The sequence below is a fragment of the Peromyscus eremicus genome, chromosome 1 (genome assembly GCF_949786415.1).
Source record: "Peromyscus eremicus chromosome 1, PerEre_H2_v1, whole genome shotgun sequence".
Classification (NCBI taxonomy): Eukaryota; Metazoa; Chordata; class Mammalia; order Rodentia; family Cricetidae; genus Peromyscus; species Peromyscus eremicus.
In genome coordinates, this window is record NC_081416.1 from 199,947,359 (window position 1) to 199,972,204 (window position 24,846).

Here is a 24,846-nt window from a genome sequence, read left to right on the forward strand (position 1 = left end):
CAAATGCACTCAAGTCAACAGTGATGATAGCCATCATGGGATGTTTACAGAGCATAGAGCTCAGCATCTAGGAAACACTAGAAGACGTTGGCTCTTGTCATCTAAAGTTTGTGAGAATGGCTTTTAGTGTCTACATCATCCAACAAGCTAGGAACTCAATGTGAGATTTACCTCATGAGTTCACTCTCCCTCCTATATACCAGTTAACCTTCATGGCGGAAGGAAGGTTGGGGAAGCTGGTGGACCTTCAGTATAGAAAGTATGGAGCATTTGCAAATGGCTCAAGGAGGTGTTGTGTACCATCTCTCTGTCATTTTTTGAAGGGTGGATAGGAAATGGGGTAGGTACCATGCAGTCTTCTCTGCCTGTCTAGGGATATTTTCTATGAATTGAGCTCCTAGTGAGCAAGAACAGCTTTGTCACAGTTTCTCATGCTCTAGAAAACTGAACCCCAACTCTAGTAGGTTCTCTGCAGGGCTGGCTATGCCAAAGTGGTTCCTTAGGAAAGCTTTACTTGTGTTGCAGCTGTGTGTGCTTTGCTACCCAGGCTGCCATTTTTGGGTACCATTGTGATGGTAAGAGGTAGTAAGGTCACGGAGCAAGGAAGTCAAGCTTGGAGGAACAACTGGGTTGTACAGCAGGAGATGACTGCCTCTCTGTGGCAGACAGAAGCAGAAGGAAGAAGACCCTTCATGGTGTTAGGTAGCCACAGAGCCTTGAGGGAAGATCTGAATTACTGGATAGGAGAGGCCTTATTGGTGAAATTATTAAGGCCACTCCACGTAGTTAAAAGGGAGGTTTATTTTGTGGGGTAACTTACAAGTGAAGGGATAAGTTGCAGGGTCTGGGAAAGGTGTAGCGCAGTCCGGCAGTGTTCTCTGGAGAACTCTGCTTGGTCTACCTTCAGCGTCCTGGGTCTAGGAACCAAGAGAGCCCGCGCATCCAGATCTCGGGTCTTCAGCATCCTCTCTCAGCCCCGCCTTGTAGGCATGACCATTACCGAAGCCTCAATGGGGGTTGGAACTTCCAGGTCAAAGCTGGAATGGCTACCCACTACATGACATCCTCTAGGAGAACATCTCAAAACCACTTTTGTGTTGGGAAGCACCATGCCTTGTGGTGGATGTGTTGGTGATGGGCGGGTTCCCAGCCACCTTTACAGGCTCAGGTCTGCTCTGTATTCCTGCATCCTGTTTTTAGTACAGGACTCTGCCCATCTTTCTCAATGTGGTGTCTGTGTCCAGAGATTGACAATAAGGAGTCACATTGCACCCAGGGACAAGTGAGAAAGCGGAATAAAGATGCTACAGCCAGGATGTGCTGGGAGCAGAGTGTGAATGGATTGCATGAGGAACCACAAGGCCTGTCCCATTTTCTTTCAGTCTGCCTCTGAGTGGCACAGAAAGCCACTGCAGAGACACCCAGCACAGTCTAATTCCTGGTGTTGGACAGCACTGGATAGAGAGCATCTCCTTCAACTGACCCCTGGTCTATTACCCGTAGCTGTAATGTCGGTTTTTTTTCCTGTGACAGGATTTCACCATGTAATAGCCTTGGCTGTTCTGGATCTCGCTCTGTAGACCAGACTGGCCTGGAACTCACAGAGATCTACCAGCCTCTACCTACTGAGTGCTGGGATTAAAAGTGTGTGCCACCATCACCTAGCTGTAATGTCAATTCTTTATAGAAACTTATTTCAATTGATTTTGTACAAATGGCCACTTAGCCCAGAGGAAAGATCTTCAGTAAGCCCAGGGAGGGGAACTAATGTAATAGCAGGGCTGGAGATGTGGTTTCTGATCTGCTCCATGCCTCACAACAGGCACTGGGCAGGGTCAAAGGAGAGACACTCCACCTGAGGGGAAAGCTGTGGTCTAATGTTCAGATTACTGTAAAAGTGGGTCAGAATAGCTAGTAGTAGGGAGAATGGTGTCCAAGACCTAGTAACTAAGGGCCTCACTTGAAAATTGAGCTTCTCGAAGTTCCCTGATACAGTCTCTGGGCTCTACAGCATAGCACTTCCGTTCTCTGTTCTGAAGTGTGAGCCTAGTTGAGTACTCACCCTAGCCAAAGCAATAGAAGGTATTGCTTCTGTATGTCCACTGTCCTGTACTCATTAGGTCTGGAGCTAGTTCACTCACTCATTCATATTCAACCAATGTCCACCAGATGTCTTTTACATGTAGTGATAGCTGTGTACCCTGTGAGCACAATTTGAATACAGCCAGTGAGGTCTGAGAGTCCTACACAGAAACTAACCCTTGCACCCAAAGTTAAAATCCACTCTTACAGGTGCCATGTTAGAGGAAGACCCAGAGGAGGACCTTTGGTAGCTAGGAATGTTGGAGGAGGGCTTGGTCTTCAGGGGGACAGTTAAAGGTAGAGGTCCTCATAGATGCAAAGATAAGAGGTCTCAGTCCCAAAGAGAGCCATAGAAGTGCAGTGAGCTGACTGCTGCAAGCTGCCTAGTCTGTCATCTGCAGACTGGGGATAGTGGCTCCTGCCCTGCTAACCTCTAAAGACACCCAAGGAGGAGTAACTGAGGATGGAGCCTGGAAGGGCTTCATGAGGAAGGAAGTTCAACTCCTCTTCTCCTCAGGCATTATCTGTTCAAATACACAGCAGTGCCTGTTGTGTTTGAAGCCTGTAACTGACTTTCTTTGGAGAGTCAGCGAAGGTGGTATCTGACCAAGCCCTGGAAAGCTTAAGAGAGCCACAAAAGCAGAAGAGGTGGCACACTGGAGTTAGAGGGTCGTCTGGTGCAGTCCCCTGCACCCTCTAGAGCTCAAAGGAAGAGAAAGAGTGGAAGGACAAGTGGGGGGGGGGGCAGTGTCAGACCCCTAATTCTGCTGTTTCTCATTCTCATTACGTCCCATTCTACTCCAGTATCTTCTATGCCCCCCTCTTTTCAGCCTGGGTGTTTCTTCAGCCATCTAAAACTCACTCTAGGCTTACCCAAGAAAACCAACCATTATGTCTGCAGTCAGCAGCTACTGAGAGGCTACAGTAGGTGTGGAGTATGCAGCCTGGACATAAACAGGAAGGGCAAGTACCTCTTCCCTTTCCCCAACGTCTTGGTGCATTGACGTCATGGAACTCAGAGCTCTAGGAGGGTGAGGGCTCTCAGTGGGCACAGCACTGGCCTAGAAGGTAAGTTAGAGAGGAAGATAGCTGGAGCCTTGTCACCATCGTTGTGTGGCCTGGCCAGCCCTTTTCCTCTTGGGCCTCTGCCTTCACACATGTAAGACAAGGGGTGTGCAGAGCAATGGGGTTCTGTTTCTTGTTTAAGGGTTGTGATACTGTATAAGCCAAGGTCTCACTGTGAGTATGGGCAGGCCTTGAACTCATTCTCCTGCCTCATCCTCCTTGTTGCTGATGTGAGCCACCATGTTTGGCTTTGATTGGTAATTTTGAGAAACATAGGCATATAATCCCAGGTCTGGGGAGGCTGAAGCAGGAGGATTTAGGATTCAAAGCTAGAGAAGGCTACACAGTGAGACTCAGGAAAGGGAAGGAGAGGGAAATAGGGAGAAATCAATTCTGAGAGATAAAGGAATCCTTGTATAGACATCTCTGGGACCTATATGAGGATTGAGAAGAAACAGGAAGACACAACTCAGAGCATTCTAGTATTTTATCCTTCTCCAATCAAAAAAACTCTGCTTTTCTTTTCTGTTTTGGAGCTTACATGTTTGAAAATTACCAAACTTGTCAGCACTCTAGGTTTGTGTCACTTATATGACATTAGTTACAAAGGGAGATCTTAGAGGTGTGTTGTGCCCACATCCCACCTCCAGCAGCACTGAGCCTCTAACAACTGTCTCAATATTTGCTTGTAGTCAGTTGGATGTAAAAGAACTTAAAATGGCTCTAGGAGATCAGCACCAGGCCACTGTGGGCTACTGTAGGGAGTGTAGGTGGAGGGCTGAAGGCCCCCCTGGCATGTAGCCATTCCTGGACACAGGCTGTCACTGCTGGTGAAGAAGGGCTATTTCATGGCTTGAGATTGTAGCTTCGTAGTGGAAGGTGTGTGCTGGGAGTGTCATATGATGTAATTGAATCTCATGCCAGGATATGTACTGGTAATCACTGCAAATAAGACAAGAAACATAACTTGAGGGACACCAAATTCGAGGGACAAGGGAAACACCAAATCCATGGGATGAATCTCTGAGACTTCCTCTCATCAAGAAAAGAAACTGTTTTTGACAATGTAAAGAGAGAGGGTAGTGACTTCCAGGAAGCGGGGATAACATGTACAAATGCCCTGTGATAGCATATAGCCAGGAAATTCAAAGGTCTGACAAAGATTTAGTCGGGCTCTGCAAAGAAAGCAAGAAGTCGAAAAAGAGTTCACTGGTTAAATAAGACAAACATGTAAGACTTCAGGGGCTTTTGCTTTTCTCTGAAGAACAAACAGGGTGGAACAAGGCAGGATCCTTTGGAGATGATGGCTCTAGTCACAGTGTGGAGACAGAGATGGGCAATGTAGCTGAAGGAAGACAGTGCCAAGAGAGGACAGTGTGTGGGCTAGTTAGATGAATAGGTAGATGGATGCCTGCATGAGAAGTGGAGTGGGTAGGTGGAATAGCAAGTATCTGGTAGGTGAGCTGATAGAAAGGTGTGTAAATGGGTGGACATGAGATAGGATGATCATGAGGAAGTGTGAGCGGATGGAATGATGGATAGGAGGATGGTATGTGTGGGAAGGAATGATGAGGTGAGTGGGTGAGAAGACAGATGGGTGGGTGCGTAGGTGAATGGATAGATGGATACATGGTTGAATGAATGGGTAAGTGTATCAGGACTGGAAAGAAAAATGAGTAGGGAGTAAAATGTGGAAGAGAGATTTGTAAATGAGTATAAGGAGGCCTTGTATTTTTCCTCATGACAACAAAAGTACCCAACACAGAACAATTTAAATAAAGAAAAGTTTGGGGCTCATGGTTTCAAAAGTTACTTGTAGATTCAAAGTGGGACAGAGAACTGTGGTGGGAGCATATGTTGGAGCACAGATGCTCACTTCATGTCACCGAGGAAACAAAGAACGAGGCCTGCACAATATATAGTTCCCCCAAACAACCCTCCAGTGGCCTAACTCCAACCAGACCTCACCTCCAAAGATGTCCATTCCCTCCCAATAATTTCATCAAATTACGAATCCATCAATGGAGTAACCCACTGATCAGATCAGACCCTCATGATCCAGTCACTTCTCAATGAATGAATCCACCAATTGAGGGCCTGACCTTCAATATATGAGCCTTTTGGGGCAGAAGAATTTCAAATCCAAGCTGTAACAATGGGTAATGGTCTTAGAGGAAGGTAAAGGGGACATGGGTGGCTATACATAGATGGATGAGTGAGTTGAAATGGACGGAAAAAGTAGTTGCTGGGTAGGTAGGAAGAGATGAGGGAATGGGTGTGTAGCTGGATGAAAGGGGATAGACAAAAGGACAATTGGATCTGTGGATAAAACATGAGTGGGAAGATGGGTGAGTTAGGAACCAGGTGAACCTTGCAAGACGGGTGGATTGCAGCTGCCAACAAGTCTAGGTGAGGAATTTCTGGAACATGTATCAGGAAAGATGCCATAGAAAGAAAGGTACTAGACAGTAGCATAATTAGAATGCCATGCTAGCCCATGTTCTTTGTCTACCTCTGAACAACAGGATAGGGCAATATGATGGGCAAAGCTGGGGTACATCTGAGAGCCTTCTGAGACAGTTGAGGTTTACCCTCCAGTGATTGGACACTGGGTTATCTGGGGAACAGAGCCTGGCCCCAGACTTGTTGAAGGTCATCAAAAGACATTGTAGGTTTGTCTTCTCAGACATTAAAACATATAGTCTCCAGGTGAGTGGATGAATAACTAATTGTGTTTGCTTTAAAGATTAATGTAACAAGAAAATACACAAGGCTGTATTTCATGAAGTGTTTTATTTTAGAGTCGTATTTTAATGCATGACACAACCTGGGCAGTTCATTGACACTAATTTTATTTAAAGAGCACATGTTATAGAATTTTCCAAGCACTATCCCTGGGCAATTAAAATGTATTAACCATTTTGGCTAAATTATGTTTCTAAAGGAAAGTTCTCAGTGAGAAACAATATGCAAGTATCCCTGAAACAGAAGACAGAGGGAGGTTGTAAATGGGAAAACAGGCCCAATAAAGCTGATAGTTCTGGTCACAGGGCTAACTCTCTTCTCTGCCTTGGGAGCAATACCACATTCTAGGTGCTTGTCAGGCCTGGCTCTGAGAAGAAACATAGGGAGGCTAGATCCCAGACCTCTGTTGTTTTCAGCAGCCTGCAATGGGCAACAATTGAGAGTCCACTCATTCTGTGCCTGATCTGGGGAAATCTTGGACACTGACTCGAGGGCCATGAATACAGAACAGGAGAAAAAAACCACCAGACAACTTGAATGGAAATGAGCTGGGTGAGAGGTTTGAGGGAGGGCCAGACTCACTTATCCATCACCCCAGCTCCACTCTCCAGTCAGTGTAATGGGCACATGAACACTCCAGAATCGATCCTCAAGTCCACATTTCACATTGGGAAAGACTCAGATAACCTAGAGCAAGTGTTCCCAAACCGTGTTTCTTGGAACCCTGTAAACTGCTGCGCACTGCCAGCTTCATTTGGTTCTGTTTCTAATAATTGCATTTATATTTGCATGTTAATTTATTGTAGTGCTGGGGATCAAGAGCCTTGCACATTCTGGGCAAGCATTGTACCACTGAACTACACCTGCAGACCCTCACTGGTGGATTCTGGACAGGTATTCTACCACTGAGATGCATTGATCCCTTGCCAGACTTCTGGTCATGGTGTTTTGATTACAGGTAGTAATTAGTTTGAGAAAACAATTCTACCATTTAAATATATTCAAATACAGTTGATATGGTCCAAATAACATGTAAAAATATGTGCACAAATTATATATATATATATATATATATATATATATATATATATATATATATATCATATACTTTGTATAGTTTATGAATATATATTTGGAAATAGACAAAATCACAAAATATTGCACACATCAATGCACTGCCTTCTATGGAAGGGACTTGGAACAGCTTGTAAAAATGCATATTGCATGATAGAACAGATTCAGGAAGAAATGAGTGAAAGAAAAAGTTGAAATGAGTCTGAGGTGCATGAGAGATGTATCTGTGTCATAGTCAGTTAGAAGGTCACGTTACTAAGCCTGGCTCCCTAGGGATCCAGAACAGGTTCTTAGCCCCAGGTGGAGGCTGTGTATGGAGCATCTGGACACTGCTGCACAGTGGGCAGCTGGGGCATAGGAGAGTGTTCAACCATTCACTCCACAAATACTGAATCTCACAGCACAGGCACTATGCAGAAACAGAGAGGCACAGAGCTGAGTCACAGTTTCTCCTCTTTTTGACTCACCCTCTGGCAGAAGACAAGGGCGTCAGAAAGCAAACACACCCACAGCTACCCACGCACAGCCTGGGGGAAACTGAATTTGCTCTAGAGTCCTTGGGACAAGGTGGGGGGTGCGTCTCTAACCTGATACCAGAAGGGAACTCCTGGGAGCAGGAAGACAGGTGGGTGAGGGGCATGAAGGATGAAACTAAATGAGACTGTGTCCAGATGAGAGTTGATATGGTGAGAAGCTCTGCAAGGGGGCAGTACAGAGGCAATATCCAACAGAGGCCGAGATACCTTTGAGTCATCTATGGGGACCTCAGGGCTCAGCAGGGGAAGGTTAGTATACTCCAGGGACCTGACAATGAAAATGATCTTCCTCAAGGCATGTGGGCAGGAGAAATGAGTGCATACAAGTAGCCTCCATATGGGAGTCTACTTCACCTGGAACTTGATCCACTGAAAGGAAGGGGGGCAGGTGAAAACCTATCTCCTGGAGAGGATTAAGAAGAGGTTCCAGCAGCTAGGAAGCCTGAGAAATTCACAGATACCAGGAAGCTACTGCCCATAACCCTCTACCACATCCCCACAGCTGTGCAATAGTAGACATGTCACTAACTCTAGGACTTACCCATGAAAGGGAAAAATGGGTTCCACATCCTAAGGTCACTGTGAACTGGTCACAAAAGGCAGAGTACATTTCTGGGCACTGAGAATATTTCGGGTGCCTATTAACACTCTATAGCCCCATAGATTACTAAACCAAAGCAAATTGGATGTGGGAATGAGGACTGGCCCCCACACAGAGAGGCATCCCCAGCATGGTCAGCTGCTGAGCACCCTCATGCCCTCTGTAGTTAGGGCTTCTGGTGGCCCACTGCCCACAGCCAATGACTGTGGAGAAAGGGCCTGATCACTCACCACTATAATTAAGTGATTCCACAAAAGGATCCTTGGGACATGATCCCATTTTGAAATAAATAGCTAGCAAGGACCCAACAACTAAGTTGGCCACCCAGAAAGTGTGTTATATGTGTGTGTGTGAAAATGTCATAATGAACACGGAGAGCGTGGCTCAGTGATAGACTTCACCAGTGAGAGAGAGGCTGGGGTTTGACTCAGTGGGAGAGCACCTGCCTGTAAAAGCTCCTGGGTTCCAACCCAAGAAATGCAGAAAATGTCAAAAGAAACTCATTATTCTGTACAATGAGCATGAACCAACAAAAAACAATGGAAATAAGTTATTGTGAATGTTAAAGTTCAGGAGGAAACTCCTCCCCACTCCCACTTGGGAAGCAGCCTAGGTTGGAGCTCCAGCTGTGACTAATGGGAAAAATGCCTTCCTATTCTTTGGTCCTAGGAGAGGCATAGGTGATGGCTGTAGTCCACTGAGTGGACAGAAGCCAGGATGCCAGGTTCAAGTTAGGACAGCTGAGCTCAGTGTGACCTTTATTTGTATCAAATAAAAACAGAGGACTTCCCATTAAACTTGGAATTCAGATAGACAGTTAGTGGTATCTTTATGTAAGTATAGCCCGTGAGCTATTTGGGGTAGGCTGGCCTAGACACTAGCCACTGTTAATCTGAAGCTCAAAACTAACTACATGGCTTCTCTGTAAACTTGGACCTTAGACAAGTTACTTCTCTTTGGATCTCAGTTTCTCCATTCTAAAATGAATTGTGTTTTTTGTTTTGTTTGGTTTGGTTTTTAAGTAACACTTAGGAGGGTGTGGTGCCATATACACCTGTAATCCCAGCACTCGGTAGCCTGATGCAGGAGAATTACCAGACTAATCTGGGATACCCAACAAGCTCCAGGCCATGTGGATGACAGAGATACTAGTGCCTGGTTTTCTGTACCTTGGTGATTGAGGCAGGCTCCCTGGAGGAGGCAACATGCAGTTCAGACATAAGGGGTGGGTCAGTCCAAGAGAAATAGAGACATTGGTTAATCATTTTACAGGCTCACCCCATGTACTGGCAAGGACAGTCAACCATCTACGTGGCTGGAAGTGTGGAACTATTGAGATGATCGATGTTCTCCTAGTAGCACTGAGGTGGTGGCTCTTTCTTCTGCAGCGGAGATCTGTCCAAGGCTCTGCATTTTAGGATGCCTTCTCCAAGAACATGCGAGGAGCAATTTGGGAATTGGTAGCAATGAAGGGAGAAAAATGTTTCAAACTACTGAGGCCAACATTAAGCTGTGGTAGAGGAATGATTCAACCCCATGGCTGAACTGTGTATGCTTCACTCACTTATGATAGATTTGGATACGACATAAAAAGGTTCATGAATTGAAGGTTTAGTCTCTGGATAGTGGCACTGTTGAAAGGTTGACAGCTTCATTGCTGAATTCATAGCTGAATGGCTTCTTAGGAAGAGGAGGAGCAAGACTGGAGGAAGTCAGCCACTAAGGGTGTGGTTTTGAAGGGTATATCTCACCTAACTTTCTTCTTCCCCCACTCTTTGTTTCTGGCTGCCATGAAGTGAGCAGCGTTCCCCACCATGCCCTTCTGCCATGATGCTCTACCTCCTCACAGCCTCAAAGCAATGAGGCAGTGGACCATGGTCTGACACCCCTGAAAACATGAGCCAGAGGGAATCCTTCCTCCTGTGAGTTGATTCATTCAGGTATTTTGTCACAGTAATAAAAAGCGACTCAGATACTCCAGTAGCAGATAGGCTCCTCCCACTGAGTAGGGTGGGGAGCAAGGGGATTAGCTGAAGCAAGAAGCCTCTCCCTGGGTAGGATGAGTGAGTAGGAAGCCACCAGCAAGGCACAACTGCAGTCCATGACTTTTCTCTAAGAGACATCTATTTCCTTTAAAATACAACAGCATTAGTTGGTTGCTTCTAGTTTTTGCCCCACTTACCAGCACACATTAATTTTATGGCAGAAATGAATTCCACCCAAACAAACTCCCTTAGTGCTCAATTATTCCTCACTGGCTCCCTTTAGATAAATATCCGTGAAGAGGGTTTAATTAAAATGTCAACAGGGGAGGCTGCCTTGCATGTTGCCATCTTCCCACTCAGCAGCAAGTTGGACCCGTGTAGAGTCCAGTGGGGGAACTGAGAACTGAGCTTGCCAGGAGGGCCAGCCCCATGTCAGGGAAGGGACCTGCCCCTGCCCACTGCACAGCTGAGCACAGACCTAGTGGGATCCAAGCCAGACTCCTCCTCAGTTCTGAGCCAGAGCTGGCTCAGATGCTGTGAACTTGGACATCAACAAATGGCAGGGTGTGGGGATGGGTGTGAATGAGAAAGGCTGCAGAGGAATCCACTGCACAGAGGCAAGGATGGTGTCTAGCAGCTCACCTGGGTCTAGGCTGGGGGTCAGGAGGGCAAGGACTCAGAGATTCCTACTGAAAAGGGCAGATAGCTTCAGTGGAAAAGTAAAAGCAGGGGTACTGGTGCCTGGACCTTTCCAAAATCTGTGTTTAGGACTCTCCCAATTTTCATATGTCAGATTAAAATTTATTTATTTTTGTACCCTTCTGCAACCCAGGCTTCACCCTCAGGTGGCCGCTTTGTCCCTTACTGTGCCAATAGGTTCTGCAGAAGATAGGGTTTATAAACAGAGAGGCAGGAAGTGGGGGAGGTGAGGAAACATGATGAAGGATGGATAACAATTTCCTGAAGTGACAGACTCTGCCTTGGCACTGACTGAGGTTTCTGGATGATATGTGACATATCATATAAAGAAGGGATGATGTGTGACATTGACCTTGGCCAAGATGTTGCCCATGTCCTTTTTGTTCTCCTCGAGATGGGAGTGGGTGGGTCTGCTGCTCTCAGAGGGAGCGCAGGTGCAGCTGGAATGGCAGGGTCCTCAGAGCATGTAAGGGGGAACAATAGGGTAAAAGCTGTCCTGAAAAAGGAGGACTCTCTCCAGCCTTGAGTGGAGGATGTTCTAGTTCAAGCTTGCTCCTTGGGAAGCCCTTTTGTCTCATTCACAGAGGCTGCAAAAGAAGAAAGCAATACAATTGAATATGAGCACTCAAAGGGCCCCCATCCAGCGTACATGGCTTAGGTCTCTAACTTTTTTAGCCAAGAAGTCTTTGTTCAAAAGACAGGTTAGAACTTCACAAAGTACACAGCAGCTTATAGTTACCATAGTGTGCTCAATAGAAGGAGGCCCAGCTACAGACATACACTCCATGGGTCCTCCTGACATCACAGCCAGACTCAAGGGTGGAATGGCTTTGCCCGTGAAAGATGGGACAGTACCAACCTGCCTGCACTCTACGTGTCCCCATTCTGTACAGTTCTGCAGAAGTAGGCACAAATAGGCAAAGCCTGCAGCGCCAACTCGCAAAATGAGCTCCAGCCCACTCAGGCCACCAGAGCCAGAACCAGCTTACTGACCCCAAAATATCATAACTCTAGTTACACTTCCCAGGCCTGAAAAAAACAAAAAACGGCAGTCTGTGAGGAATCCTGAAAAGCCCCTGGCTGGCTGAGTGTGTGTGTGTGTGTGTGTGTGTGTGTGTGTGTGTGTGTGTGTGTGTGTGTGCAAGCTGCTGAGCAGGCCAGCCTTCCCCAGCCCTACCACAGCTCTCAACCTGCAGAATCAGGAAATAGGTGGTTGGGTCAGAGGTTTCCCAGCCTTCCACACAGACCGGATATCCCAGACCCACATGTGGATATCAGTGCCACCCTCACAGGGTTCTCTGTGTTTGTCAGCCTTGTGTCACTCTGACAATATAGCCCACATGAATAACTTAAAGGAGGAATTTTTATTTTGGCTCCATTTCATGAGGCTTCTGTCCATGGCTCTGTTGCTTGGGGCCTGTAGTGAGGCACAGCATCATGGTGGGAGCATGTAGTGGTATGAGACTGTTCAAACTTATGGTGAACAGGAAAGAGAGAACACAAGACACATTACAAGTACCCACTCGCTCCAACCAGGCCCACCTAAAGTTTCAAGACCTCCCCAAATGACGCTTCTACCTGGGAACAAAGCTCTCGTTCTGTGAGTCCTTGATGGGGAGAACTCATATCCCACTGTAACTACCCTGGGAGCTTCATTCACGGGTTGGGATTCTACACAAGAGAAAGCCCAGACACAGCCTCCTCCTTTTCTTATCAAAATATTAAATGGCTTTAACGATTCCATGAACTTTTCTGACAGGGCTTTAGAATTCTTTTGTTGCTGGATAAATAGAAATGATGAAATTCCTAGGCAAAAGCTACTTGGATTGAGATGTGTGTGTGTGCACACATATGTGTATGTGTGTGAGTGTGCACGTAAGCATGCACACATTCCTGCCCATTGTATTCTTTCCAGTTCTTAGTTATTATATTTTATTATCTGCATCTCCCAACTGTCCTCCACTTCCTACTTGCCTTTACTCCCTCTCCCCTCTCCTTTTTTTCACTCCTGCCCACTTCCCCACACATGGTCTCAGGTCTCAGTATGTAGCTCAAGCTGACCTGAAACTTGCAATCCTCCTGCCTATGTGCTGGGATTATGGGCCACCACACCTGATTCAGAGTCTCAGATGCTTCACTTTCATTAAGAATGAGCAGCAAGTGCTAGTTTGAGGTAAGGATGAATCAGCCATTCTTCTTCCCAGGGCTTCCCTCACCTCCTGGGTTGCCTGAATCTCCAGCTTTATTATGACTAATACACTGTGTGCACTCTAGCACTATTCTTGGTTCATCTCCGGAAGGGAGGAAATAGATGAAGAGGCTGTTAGCATTTGATTAGTTCAGCGTGCCAGCACCATGCTCTAGGAATGTCAGAAGAGAGACCACAAGGTAGGCCAGTGAACCCATCCCAGCTGAGCCAAACACACCACCCAGCACTGTCCACCTGCGCCCTGCAGGGTCAAGTTGAGTTGCACCTGTCAGTCCAGGCTACAGTGAGCAGTCTTGGCTGCCTTTGGGAGACAAGGAGGTAGAGACTCAGGCCCCAGATGCAGAGGAGGCCCAGTGCTAGGCATCGCAACAGGAGATCTCCTTCAAAGAATGTGACCCCTTGGTCACTAAGATCCAGGGGTGTTTTAAAAAGAAGTAGATGATGAGACAGTTTGCCCATGGAGGAAAAGTTCCCTCTTGGGAGGGCACTCACAAAATTAGCTCTTCAGCTCTATTCACATAAGATGGTCCTTTTAAAGTCTTGTTTGTGGAGTTGGTTCTCTCCTTCTGCTTTTACATGGGTTCTGGGGATTGAACATAGGTTGCCAGGCTTTCAAGCAAATGCCTCTGCATGCTGAGCCATCCAGCCAGCCATAAAATGTTATGTATATATTTATTTATGTGATGCTGGGAATCAAATCCAAGGCCCTGTACATTTGGATAAGTGCTGTCTCTCTGAGATCTATTCCCAGATCCTGTTTTTTGTTTATTTTGTTTTGTTTTTGAAACAAGGTCTCACTATGTAGCCCATGCTGATCCTCCTGCCTCAACCTCCTGAGTACTGGGGTTGCGAGTGTGTCTAACACACCCGGCTTACACTGGCTTTTTCTGAAACCTCTGCTTGCATGACATTGACTATCTGGACTGATTTTGTTTATATGTTGTATGGGATGTCTTTTGCTGTGTGACAGAGGACCTTAAAACTCAGTGACTTTGGTGTGACATTATAGTCATTGTCTTAGGTTTCTATTGCTGTGAAGACACACCATGACCACAGCAACTCTTATAAAGGGAAACATTTAACTGAGGTGGTGGCTTACAGTTTCAGAGGTTTAGTCCATTATCATCATGGCGGGAAGCATAGTGGCGGGGCATATGGCTGTGTGGAGGCAGACATGGTGCTGGAGAATTCTACTTCTTGATCCAAAGGCAACAAGAAGTGAACTGAGACACTGGGTGGTAACTTGAGCGTATATGAGACTTTAAAGCCTGCCTCCACAGTGACACACTTCCTCCAGCAAAACCACACCTACTCCAACAAACCACACTTCCTAATAGTGCCATTCCTTTGGGGGACCATTTTCTTTCAAACCACCACAGTCATTCCTCAGCGTAGTGATTTGTCTGGGCTCATCTGGGAAGTTTCTCACTTGGTCTCTGCTGGGCTCATCTAGGTAGTTGGTGCCAGTCCACTTGGGGGTTCATTGGTCTAGGACATTCATGACCGTCATTCTTCAGAAGTCTGACTCAGGCTTAGACAGCTCTTTCTAAAAGCTCATAGCCCTCTGTAAACTTTTATCTCCCTGATGATATTCCACGGTCTATAACAGGTCATGTAGGGGGACACTATCACAGAATGTGCATGCTGGAGAGGAGGAAGGCTTCTTGTGGTCATTTCTGCAGCCCACCTCTATGAAATTGCTTAAACGCCAGCCTAGTGACACCAGGCAGACACATACTAATTTTATGCCATATGCTACAAGACCCAGAGAGGGGAAGGGGCCTGTTCACAACAGGGCTAGGCTTAGAAACCCTTGTGGCCACCAAGCAGACATCCAACATTATAGACCCCACAGATGTTAATCTCTGCCTTGCATAGGCATCGCCTTAGGCAGCTACCATGTGGTCCTCCTGTCCCTGGCGCTTCTATCTCTGGCCCAGCACAGAATATCAAGCTGCTTTTTGCATGGAGGATTGAACGCAGGGCTTTGTGCACACTATGGACCACTGAGCTATGTCCTCAGTCTGCAAACTTTTAAACTTAAGCAAGTGATACTGTAATAGTGACAGTACCATTCAAGGGGGTACTTGAAGGCAAGTTTAAATCTCTCTTTATTTCTCCTATGCTTACAGTACCACCCAGCCAGCCATCCCCTGCCTGGCTTACATGCCCATTGGCCACTTTTATGGCTGCTGCATATCTTGATGGTCTGAAATTCTGAGCCCAACTGCTTTCAGATACCTCTCATGTTTGTATCTGTCACCTGAGCCTGCCTCAGTGCTAGGGTTTGCAAGAGTGTAAAGATCAAAGTACAGGCATTAGATGTCTAATTTCCCAAGCTATGTGTTTAAGTAGCACCGCTGTCCCCTGTCCTACTGTTCAGACTGTTTTGTCCATGTGCCCAAGAGCCTCTGTGAATTCCACCCAGACCCCTAGCCATCCATCAACTCACCCATCACTGCATCCATCTTCCTAGCAGTTTGTGACAATGAGGAGGTACAAAGGAGGATTGAAGTCTTTGATTTTTTCTGCTGGTGATGGCCAGAGGCAGAGTGGCCAGATTTTTCTAAGGCAGGAGGGAAGACTTAGAAATTAAGATCTGAAGGCTGCCGGCCGGTGGTGGTGCACACCTTTAATCCCAGCACTTGGGAGGCAGAGGCAGGTGAATCTGTTTGAGTTTGAGGCCAGCCCGGTCTCCAAAGCGAGTTCCAGGAAAGGTGCAAAGCTACACAGAGAAAACCTGTCTCGAAAAAAACAAAAACAAAAACAACAACAAAAAAAAAATCTGAAGGCTAGTGTGTCTGGATGAGGTCCTGGATGGACTTCGTAGCCAGAGTTAAGGCTGTGAAAAGAAATAGCAGCTCTGGAAAGACTGGACACAGGGAGAGCATGCCTTCTTCTCAGTCCACAGTGTGAGCCAGCACCAGTCCACACGTGAGCAGCTAGAGTCATGGAGCTTCTGATTGGATCATCTCTTCAGCTCCTCTTTTATAAAGGAGAGGAGAGGCACAGAACGTGAATTCTAGGACATACACAGTTGCAGACAGAGTAAACTAGATTATGGAGTAGGGGAAATGCTTTGAACAAAAAAAAAAAAAGGGGTAGATCAAGTTATATCATGACTAGGTATGCACCTGGAGTCCAGTATACCACACTCATGCATCCATGTTTACTGCTGCACTAGCCACAATTACAAAGATACAAAACTGGCCCAAGTTCTCAGACTAGATAAAGAAAATGGGGTTATACATACACATTAGAATTTTATTCAGATGAAATTATATTTTCAGGAAAGTATATGGAATTGGCAGCCATTGTGTTAAGCAAAATAAGCCAGACTCAGAAAGACAAGTATTATGTCTTTATGTCTTTCTAGATTTAAAACTGTGTGTGTGTGTGTGTGTGTGTGTGTGTGTGTGTGTGTGTCCATGCGTGATGAAAATAGAAGGGGTGCTATTAGGAAAGGAGACCAGCAGGAGTGGAGACTAGGGTGAGGTATGATAATGGGGCTGTACGTGAGCAAAGTCAGATGAAGACATGTATGGTGAAGTCTTGATGAAATCTATTATTTTGGATGCTAATTAAATGAATGAATTAAAAAAAAAAAACTAACTACAATACAAGGCTCAGGAAACATCTCAGAAAAGAAGGCAGAAAGATTGTAGGAGTCAGAGGACCAGGATGCCTGCTTAAGGGTGTGTCTTCTATATAGGGTAAGGAACTACACTCATGAAATCTCAACAATATGGCTGCTTAAACAAGCCCTGTACAATGGCAACACCAGTTGACACTAACAGAGATAGGGAATTAATGACTTCTAGGAGAGGGAGAATCAGTCTTCACCAAGGATGAGCCCACTAACAGCTGTCCAATCCCAAGTGGTCAACCCTAAACATATACACATATGAACAACAAGAAATGGACTCAGCAGCTCTCTCGCTCTCTCTCTCTCTCTCTCTCTCTCTCTCTCTCTCTCTCTCTCTCACACACACACACACACACACACACACACACACACACAAGGATAGTAATAATTAAAGAAGTCATGAATTTGAGAGGAGGAAGTGGGTGGGCTACACTGGAGGAGCTGGAGGGGGAGAAATGATATAAATTCATAATTATATAATGCGTCATATATTAAATTCTAAAAAAAGACTAATATCAAAAACTAAAAGGAAAGAAAAGGATTGACAGTATTTCTACCCATTAAGCTTGATAGTACTACAAACATTCAGGCCCAGCCTTGTTGGAGAAGCCCTCATCTGACCTAATGGAGACAAGAAGGACACAGCTGCCCTAGCAGCAGCTAGGGCAGACAGCTTTGCAAAGTCTCCACACTCTCTGTAAATGTGGTGTCGACCAATGAAGAGCCTCCCACAACCCTCCTGGGGGTAGGGTTGCACCCCAGCCTGCTGGGAGTTCAGGGGAAATATACAGGAGAGCAGTCAGCAGTGGTGTGCTCCAGGTTCCCATGCAGCAGTGGTGTTTCCCAGCACTAAGGCAAAGAAGCAGGGAAGCCCAGCAGAAGCAGGATATTTTGCAGCTCAAGAGCCCAGAGCTCTTGGAAGGGCTTTTCCTGGCTCCACAGGGAGGTCTTTGCAACATCTGGACACTTTGAGAACAGGCAAGAAGCCAAGCAGTGGCCCAGAGGAGGCAGGATGAAGACATGCATAGGGTTAGTGCCCAGAGGCAGACAAGGCACTCAGGCACTGGAGAAAGAGGTGGGTGTGACACAGACAGTGTGGGCCATATATGTGGGATCTTACGTATCCACCCATAACAGCCTGTGATTACTAAGTTCCCCACCTCAAAAAGTGGCTTGACAGCTTGGTTATGGAAGGAAGACTCACACACAGAAACCACCCAAAACAGGACCTGTGTGGATGCTGAGCTGTGCCATCTAGGCAGGAGTTTGGAGAGGTTGCATGGAAGCTGGAACTGTGTGTGGATGTGGCATCTTCATGGAGGAGGTGGGGGAGGTGAGCCTTCATTTCCAGGACACTTGGAAGAATTGTGCTGAAGACAAAAGAAGCTGGTTGTCTTTAGTGAAATAACGCAATGACTTGGACTCCTGAACTACAGTCTAGCACATTGAGCTCAGGGCAAAGGCACTTATGTCTGACCACAGTTGGCCCCATCCTTAAGCTGAAGCAGCCATGGCAGCCTCCAGCTGGCTACTGTGGTTTCAGAAGCCCGGGGAAGCCTCCCTTGGCTCTGGTCTGCCTCAGGGTTCCAGGTTATCAGGAATCCAGTTAACTGTCTGTTTTCTCTTCACCTGTAGGTACTGGCCCTGGCTACAGCGCAGACCCTCTGCTGTCTCTGCTCTTGTTAGCACTGCATAAGTTCCTGCACCCACTGCTGGGGCACTGACAGCCATAAAACCTCAGTAGGCACCCTGGGAGGACACCTTGCCACATGGACACAGGGACCAAGGGAAGCATGAAGAAGTCCATGCAGAAATAAATAAACCATATTTTTGGGGAAGTAATACAAATTTAGAAGACTTAAAATAACGCATCAAGTTTCCAAATAGGATGGAGTGCAGGCCGTGCAGTGTGCATGGGGTGCTGAGTACTCCACGGCCATGTACAATATATTTTTCTTTCCTTCACATTCCCTCCGAATCTTCATTTTGCACGAACTGTTGAGCAGGTACTTTGAGGATAATATGTAAAAAAAATGTCGGGTCAAAGCCTTTCTGACAAAGTAAAATATTTTTAGGAGATTATTGTGTTTAGAAATTTTTTTGAATTTACATTTTCTTTGGGGGCTTTTTCTTTATTAAATTATTTCTTTGGAGACATTTTGATTAAAAAGAAACATCATAATTAAAACTCACTGTCAATAATATTTATTTTTAAATAAAGATTGGAAACAAGGGTATAGTTGTTTATAAACTGTACTGTATATTACTGAATAACAGTTGAATAAAAAAAAGCCTTTTAAATAGACTTTCTAAAGCCATGTATGACTGTTAAGATTGAGTGCCTGCTGCAGCCAGACACTGTGACTTCCTCTTCATAGACACCACTTGAATGTCTCCTGCATGGAAGGCAGCCCAGGATACCTGTCTAGGCCTCAGTGAGCAGACAAGAGAACCTGCCAGCCAGCCAAGGGACAAGGAACTTCCCAGAAGTAAGAATGAATCCTGAAAGAGAAAGAGCTACTGTGTAAGCCAAGAGCCAGCCTTCTCCGGCCTTCAGTAGATCTGAGGTGCACTTACCTACTGTGAGCTTATAGACCAGCCTGTACTGATCCTAGCTTTAGTGATCCTCAAAAAGAGAGATGGATAGTCACCTGTACTCTTTTATCTTGTATCTACAGATGGCTTTTAGCCTCTGAAAGCTGTGAGATTGAGGGCAGGTTGCTTGACTCAGAGACACTGATATGCCCTGGTAGCTATTTATTACTCATTTCATGACAGGATTCCATTAAATACCCAGACTTGTTGTTTGTTTAAAATATAGCCAGACTTTTACAACTGTTGTTTATTTTGGGGTTTTGTTTTGTTTGAGTTTTGGATTGGTTTGTTTGTTTGAATGTCATGTTTTCTTCAAATGAGAAGATCTCACACCTAGGCTAGCCTGAAACTCCCATGTAGCACAGGCTGGCCTTGAACTTGTAAGCTTCTTTTGCCTCCTTTGCCTCCTAAATGCTAGGAATATAGGTGTGAGGCACTGTGCTTGGTTTAACCTATGGTTCAAATATGTGTAGTTTTCAGTATTACTTAACAAATTCTTCCTGTCTCCTCTGATTCAGCATGTATTGTCTAGCATCCAATGGCAGGTGGGGCCACAGCACCCAGCACCCACAGGAAGAATGGGTTCGTCCAAGATACTTGTTTGCTGATGGAAGGCTCTCTGAAGCATTCTCCTCCAATATGACAACAGGAACATTCAAAATAGCAAAACACACACACACACACACACATACACACACACACACACACACACATACACACACACACAGAGTTACTGGACACTAATAACTGATAAGCAGCACCTCATCTGCTGGGCAGTAGTGATAGACATATGGTTTGATGAGCTTACTTACTCCAACTCAGTGACTTTTGAGGGGTCTGCTTTTTACCTTAATACAATCCTGCCTATCTTGACAAGTTCAGCATTTAAATAATCAATTGCTTAGTTAAGAGAAAAGATAAATCTCATGTTTGGAAAGTCCCACACATGCAGAGACCCTGGCATGAAGCTGATACACTGGATTCTATGTGAAGAAATCCTCAGGACCACTGTTTCTGGTGGATGCATCAGGCTGTTCCACCTTTCATTTTTATTGATCAGCACTAACTGAGATGAAATTTAACCCTTTTGCCTGGTGGATAGTGATTCTGCCCAGAAAGATCATTTGTTTTTATAGTGAACTCGACACAGCACTTGGCTAATATCACTCTACATCTTAGCGCTCTGTGCTTGGGAAGAAAAAAAGGCATTTCCCAGGTGACAGGTTGAATAGAGACATGTGTTAGAGATAGGGTGATGTGCCAGACTACCAGTGCAGGGGTTGGGCTGCAGAAAATCTGCCCCCATCAACAAAGCCAGATCCTGCTGCACACATGAAGTAAGCCAAGTCCCTGCTGAGTTCCCACTCTCGTGTAATGGGCATGAGAAAGAGAGGTAGGTGGCCTGTGGAGACACTGCTCTCCTGGGCTCTCAAAGCACCCTAGAGATAGGTATGGTGATCGATGACTTTAATCCTAATACTCAAGAGGCTAAGGAAGGAGAGTTCCAGGCCAGCCAGAATCACATGGTGAGACCCTGTCTCAAAAAAAACAAAAAACAAAAAACAAAAAAACAGACCACCACCAACAATAAAAAAGTGGTGCCTGGAACAGAAAGAAGGATAAATACTTCATCTTCTAGCATGGGGGGACAACCTGGACACCTGGCCAAGGCTATAGCAAGTCAACAGGAACAATTGTTGGATGCTCTAAGAACTAAATGACAGGAAGTGCACTCTGGCAACAGGACAAAAGAGCTCACACAGAAGCTCTGGCCAAGCAGAAAGCAAAAGTGAAGCCCCCTGGCCCTGGGCCCTGTATGTTGGGTCCTACTGGTTCACCACGGACACAAAGGGAGAAGTGTGCACCTGTAGGTTCACAGTGCAGACTTGTGAGCTGTGCCCCTCCTGCATCTTTCCAGGAAGACAGAATCACAACCTGCACTGAAATGGACATTAAGCACACAAACCTGTAAAGACAAGCATCCACTCAAACTGGAAAACCACAAAACTCACTGCCAAACCCCCTGTCCTCTTCATATTTGGTTTTAGACATAGACAGGCATGAGTAGGGTCCAAGGACAAGATGACTTATTTCTATGTGACAAGCACACATTGGGTTGTGGAGTGCTCTGGTCCCAACCTATAAACAGCACCCAATCTGCTTGGGTTCCAGGGTCCAACTGGAACCCTGGAGGTTGGTTTAACAATTACTTTATAATTAGAGCTGGAGGAAGAACAAGAACCACAGGTTGAGCCTGGGAGAAGAAGCAAATAGGAGAAGGATGGGGAGGTCTCCATGCCCTAGGCCTGGGGGAAGCCCTGAATTCTGCAATTCTGATAAAGGTTGCATGCTGGTTGGTAGTACCTCCCAAGGGCCAACTTACTCCTGTTCTTAGGCAGTAATCAGTCTTTAAAAGCTTGTCCGTGGCAGGGAGAACAGAAATTCTTTGAGTGATATGATGAAATACAGTAACATTCCAAATTCTACTCTCACCCTAAGTCCATACTCCTAGATGCAGCTCTGACCCAGAGGACATAGTGCTGCAGGCCACAGGAATATATCATAAGAACTCAGCTGGTTATGGCAAAGTCACTACCTGGAGGAATCAGGGAATTCCTCCAGAGGAAGCCAAAGCCCAAGGAGTTTTTGGTGTTATTTGGTTTGTGATATATCAGCTGTCTTCTGTTATGAAAATCATGTGTGCCTTCATAGTTTTCCCAGTTGACTTTTCCCTAAGAAGGACTAACAGTGTGGACTGATCACTCTCTAGACATACACATTCCAGGTATTTGGAGAACAACCTCAGGAAAGGCTTTCTCTGGAATCAGATTATCTCCCTTAGCCACTTTCAAGGACTATAGGAAACACCACCCAGGTGGGTGCCCAATTTCTGAGGATAACAATGATAACAGCCCACCTGCAAGTCTCCTGACTTAAGGTAAATTCCACAAGGAGACACCGCCTAGGAGAGGTGGATGTTAAGTAATAGCTTTACACAATTTAGCTCGGACCCTCCCTTTATATACCGGGATTTCCAGGGCATAGGATGGAGAAGAGAAAAGAGAATGGAAGAACTAGATGGGTAAGAACTTGAGAGGAACAAACTGAGATGGGGAAGAACTAGATTGAAGGGCTAGAAGAGAGGACTAGAGGAACAAGATGGAAGATGAGGAAGAGCCAGATGGGGAAGAACAAGATGAGGAAGAAGGAGATGAGAGAGAAGGAGATGGGAGAGGAGCTGATAACGGGAGGAACAAGATGGATGAGAACCTAGAAGGGGCAGAACTAGATGAAGGAATTAAGATAGAACCTAGAGGGGACCACAGATAAATGTAGAGAGAAATTAGGCTAGAAATGAGCTAAATACGAGAGCAGAATATAAGCTTGTAATTGACACAGAATAATAAAGTATATGGACTAAGGAGTTTCGTGTACATAGATTCATTTCTTCTCATCAAAGATTATTTATCAGCTGGTTGTAGATTCTTCCCGGACTCTGGGAGGGGACTATCGAGGGGCTGGACTCCCATAGTCGCCGACAACATAGGGTCCGCCTCACCTGTACAAGGTGGGCCTTGGTTCAAATACAATAAACAGGGCCACATGGGGGCTACTGTGCTCAGATCTAATGGGCTTCTGATGCTTCTGGATGAGGCCTAACCCCTATGGCTTTGCTAGGAACCCTCCCCATATTACATTTGTTGACAATGAACGCTCTCATTCCACCAGCATTTCCGAAGGACATGGCAAGAGGCTCAGCATATTCACATAGTTCATGCATGTATCTGCACTGTGCTCATGTACACATCTGCACAGGGAAACTCCAGCCAGCCTGAATGCCCAGACTTTTTGCAGTCACACTGCTGCCCTGCATGGATCCCTGCTGTCCTCAGCCAAGAACCAAGACAATCCACTAAGAATAAGAGAATGCCTTTACTAGAATAAGAGAAAGACCTTTATTAGAGACCTGCCCATTTTGTGGCTGCAGGCACAACATGAGGCAAAGTATAGAAACACCAACAGTAGTGAGCTCTTTTAAATAACAGAGACCCACAGGCACCAAAAGCATATTTTAAGTAAGAAAAAAGCATGACTTCACACCAAGTCAAATCTACCACCAACTATCAAAGGAAAAAAAAACCCTAAAAAAACGAAACAAAACAAAACAAAAAAAATCCACACCAACCACCACCAAACAACAACAAAACAACCAGGAGTTCAATGTTGCCTACACTCAATGTTTTCCAAGAGTTGAAATGAGAAAACTCTTAGACGAAAACACAAATGGTATTCAGGAGGCTGAGGCAGGAAGATCTAAATTTTGAGGCCAGCCTAGGCTACATAGTAGGACTGTGTATCAGAAACATAAAAAAGAAAAGAAAGAAGAATTGCTTATAAGTAAATAGTTTGTTTGTTTATTTTTTGTATATATTCATTTTATTTAGTAATTGAATGTTACATTTATTGTGTTGATAGATACTAGTATTTTTTTAATTTTATAATTTGATTTAATTTTACATATCAGCCATGGGGGAGCGTAGGGAGGAGGGAGGACAGGGGAATCCATGGCTGTTTATTGTTTTTGAGACAAGCCAAGGCTGGCTTCAAACTTGAAATGATCCTTCTGTCTCAGCCTCCTGAGTACTGGGATTATATAGGTATATGCCATCATGTCTAGCTAGTCGACAGTTTTGACTGCGCTAGATCTAAGAGTGTTAGTTTATTCACAGCTGCTACAAAGAAAGTCAAAATTAGCTGGAGGCTGTGGAGCATGCTTGCAATCCCATCACTTTGGAGGCAGACAAAATAATCAATGTCAATTCCTACCCAAACTGGTCTACCTCAGTGTAGCTGAGGCCATACTGTGACCACACACACAGACACAGACACACACACACTTTGTAAGAAATACACAAACCGATGGAAAAATAGATAAAACACATGAACCACCTTGTCATGGAAGTAAAACAGGGACAGAAAACATATAAAGGCATTCAGTCTGAATAGTGATTAAAAAAAGCAAACCAGAAATACAATGACCATGCCCATTTAATTATCAAAACTTTAAAATTGTGACAGTGCCAAGTGTTAAAGGGAACATGGGTCCACAAAATCACTGAGGATCAACTGTGGTATGACTTGGTACAAACACATCAGGGAGAACTTGGACACTGGTTATTAAAATTGAACTTGTAGACACACTCTGACCCAAAGACTTCAAGTCTGAGTATCAAGCTTTGGATATGTATACCAAGATCTTATAAAAGTTTTTTCATATAACCTGGAAATAAGTGACTGTAAGCAGGACAGTGTATGGATACTATAGAATATTTTCATGATGGAATACCACATGGATCAGAGTGAATGATCCACAAATAAGGATCCAAACACTCAATCTCAGCATCTGTTAACTGGAAAAAAAGAAAGTCCCAAACACTGAAAAACCGAGCCAAAGCCAACAGACACCCAATATGTGATAGATGGAAGAAAGGATAAGATTGACTGTATTGAAAAGATAAGACTGGTATGTATCACACACAGATGATACACACATAATAGATAACGCTAGATACATGACTGATAGTAGATAGATCAATGATTAATAGATG

General features: G+C 45.2%; 1 protein-coding gene across 2 annotated transcripts in view; it reads left to right on the forward strand.

Moving 5' to 3' along the window:
* Positions 1–18,494, forward strand: part of Vstm2b (V-set and transmembrane domain containing 2B) — a 31,337-nt gene extending 12,843 nt beyond the window's left edge. For both annotated transcript variants that reach the window (XM_059245482.1, XM_059245488.1), the window contains one exon: positions 18,278–18,494. In XM_059245482.1, coding sequence (XP_059101465.1) covers positions 18,278–18,366 — 89 coding nt within the window. In that variant the 3' untranslated portion in view covers positions 18,367–18,494. The remainder of the gene's footprint in view (positions 1–18,277) is intronic.
* Positions 18,495–24,846: the final 6,352 nt, after the last annotated feature.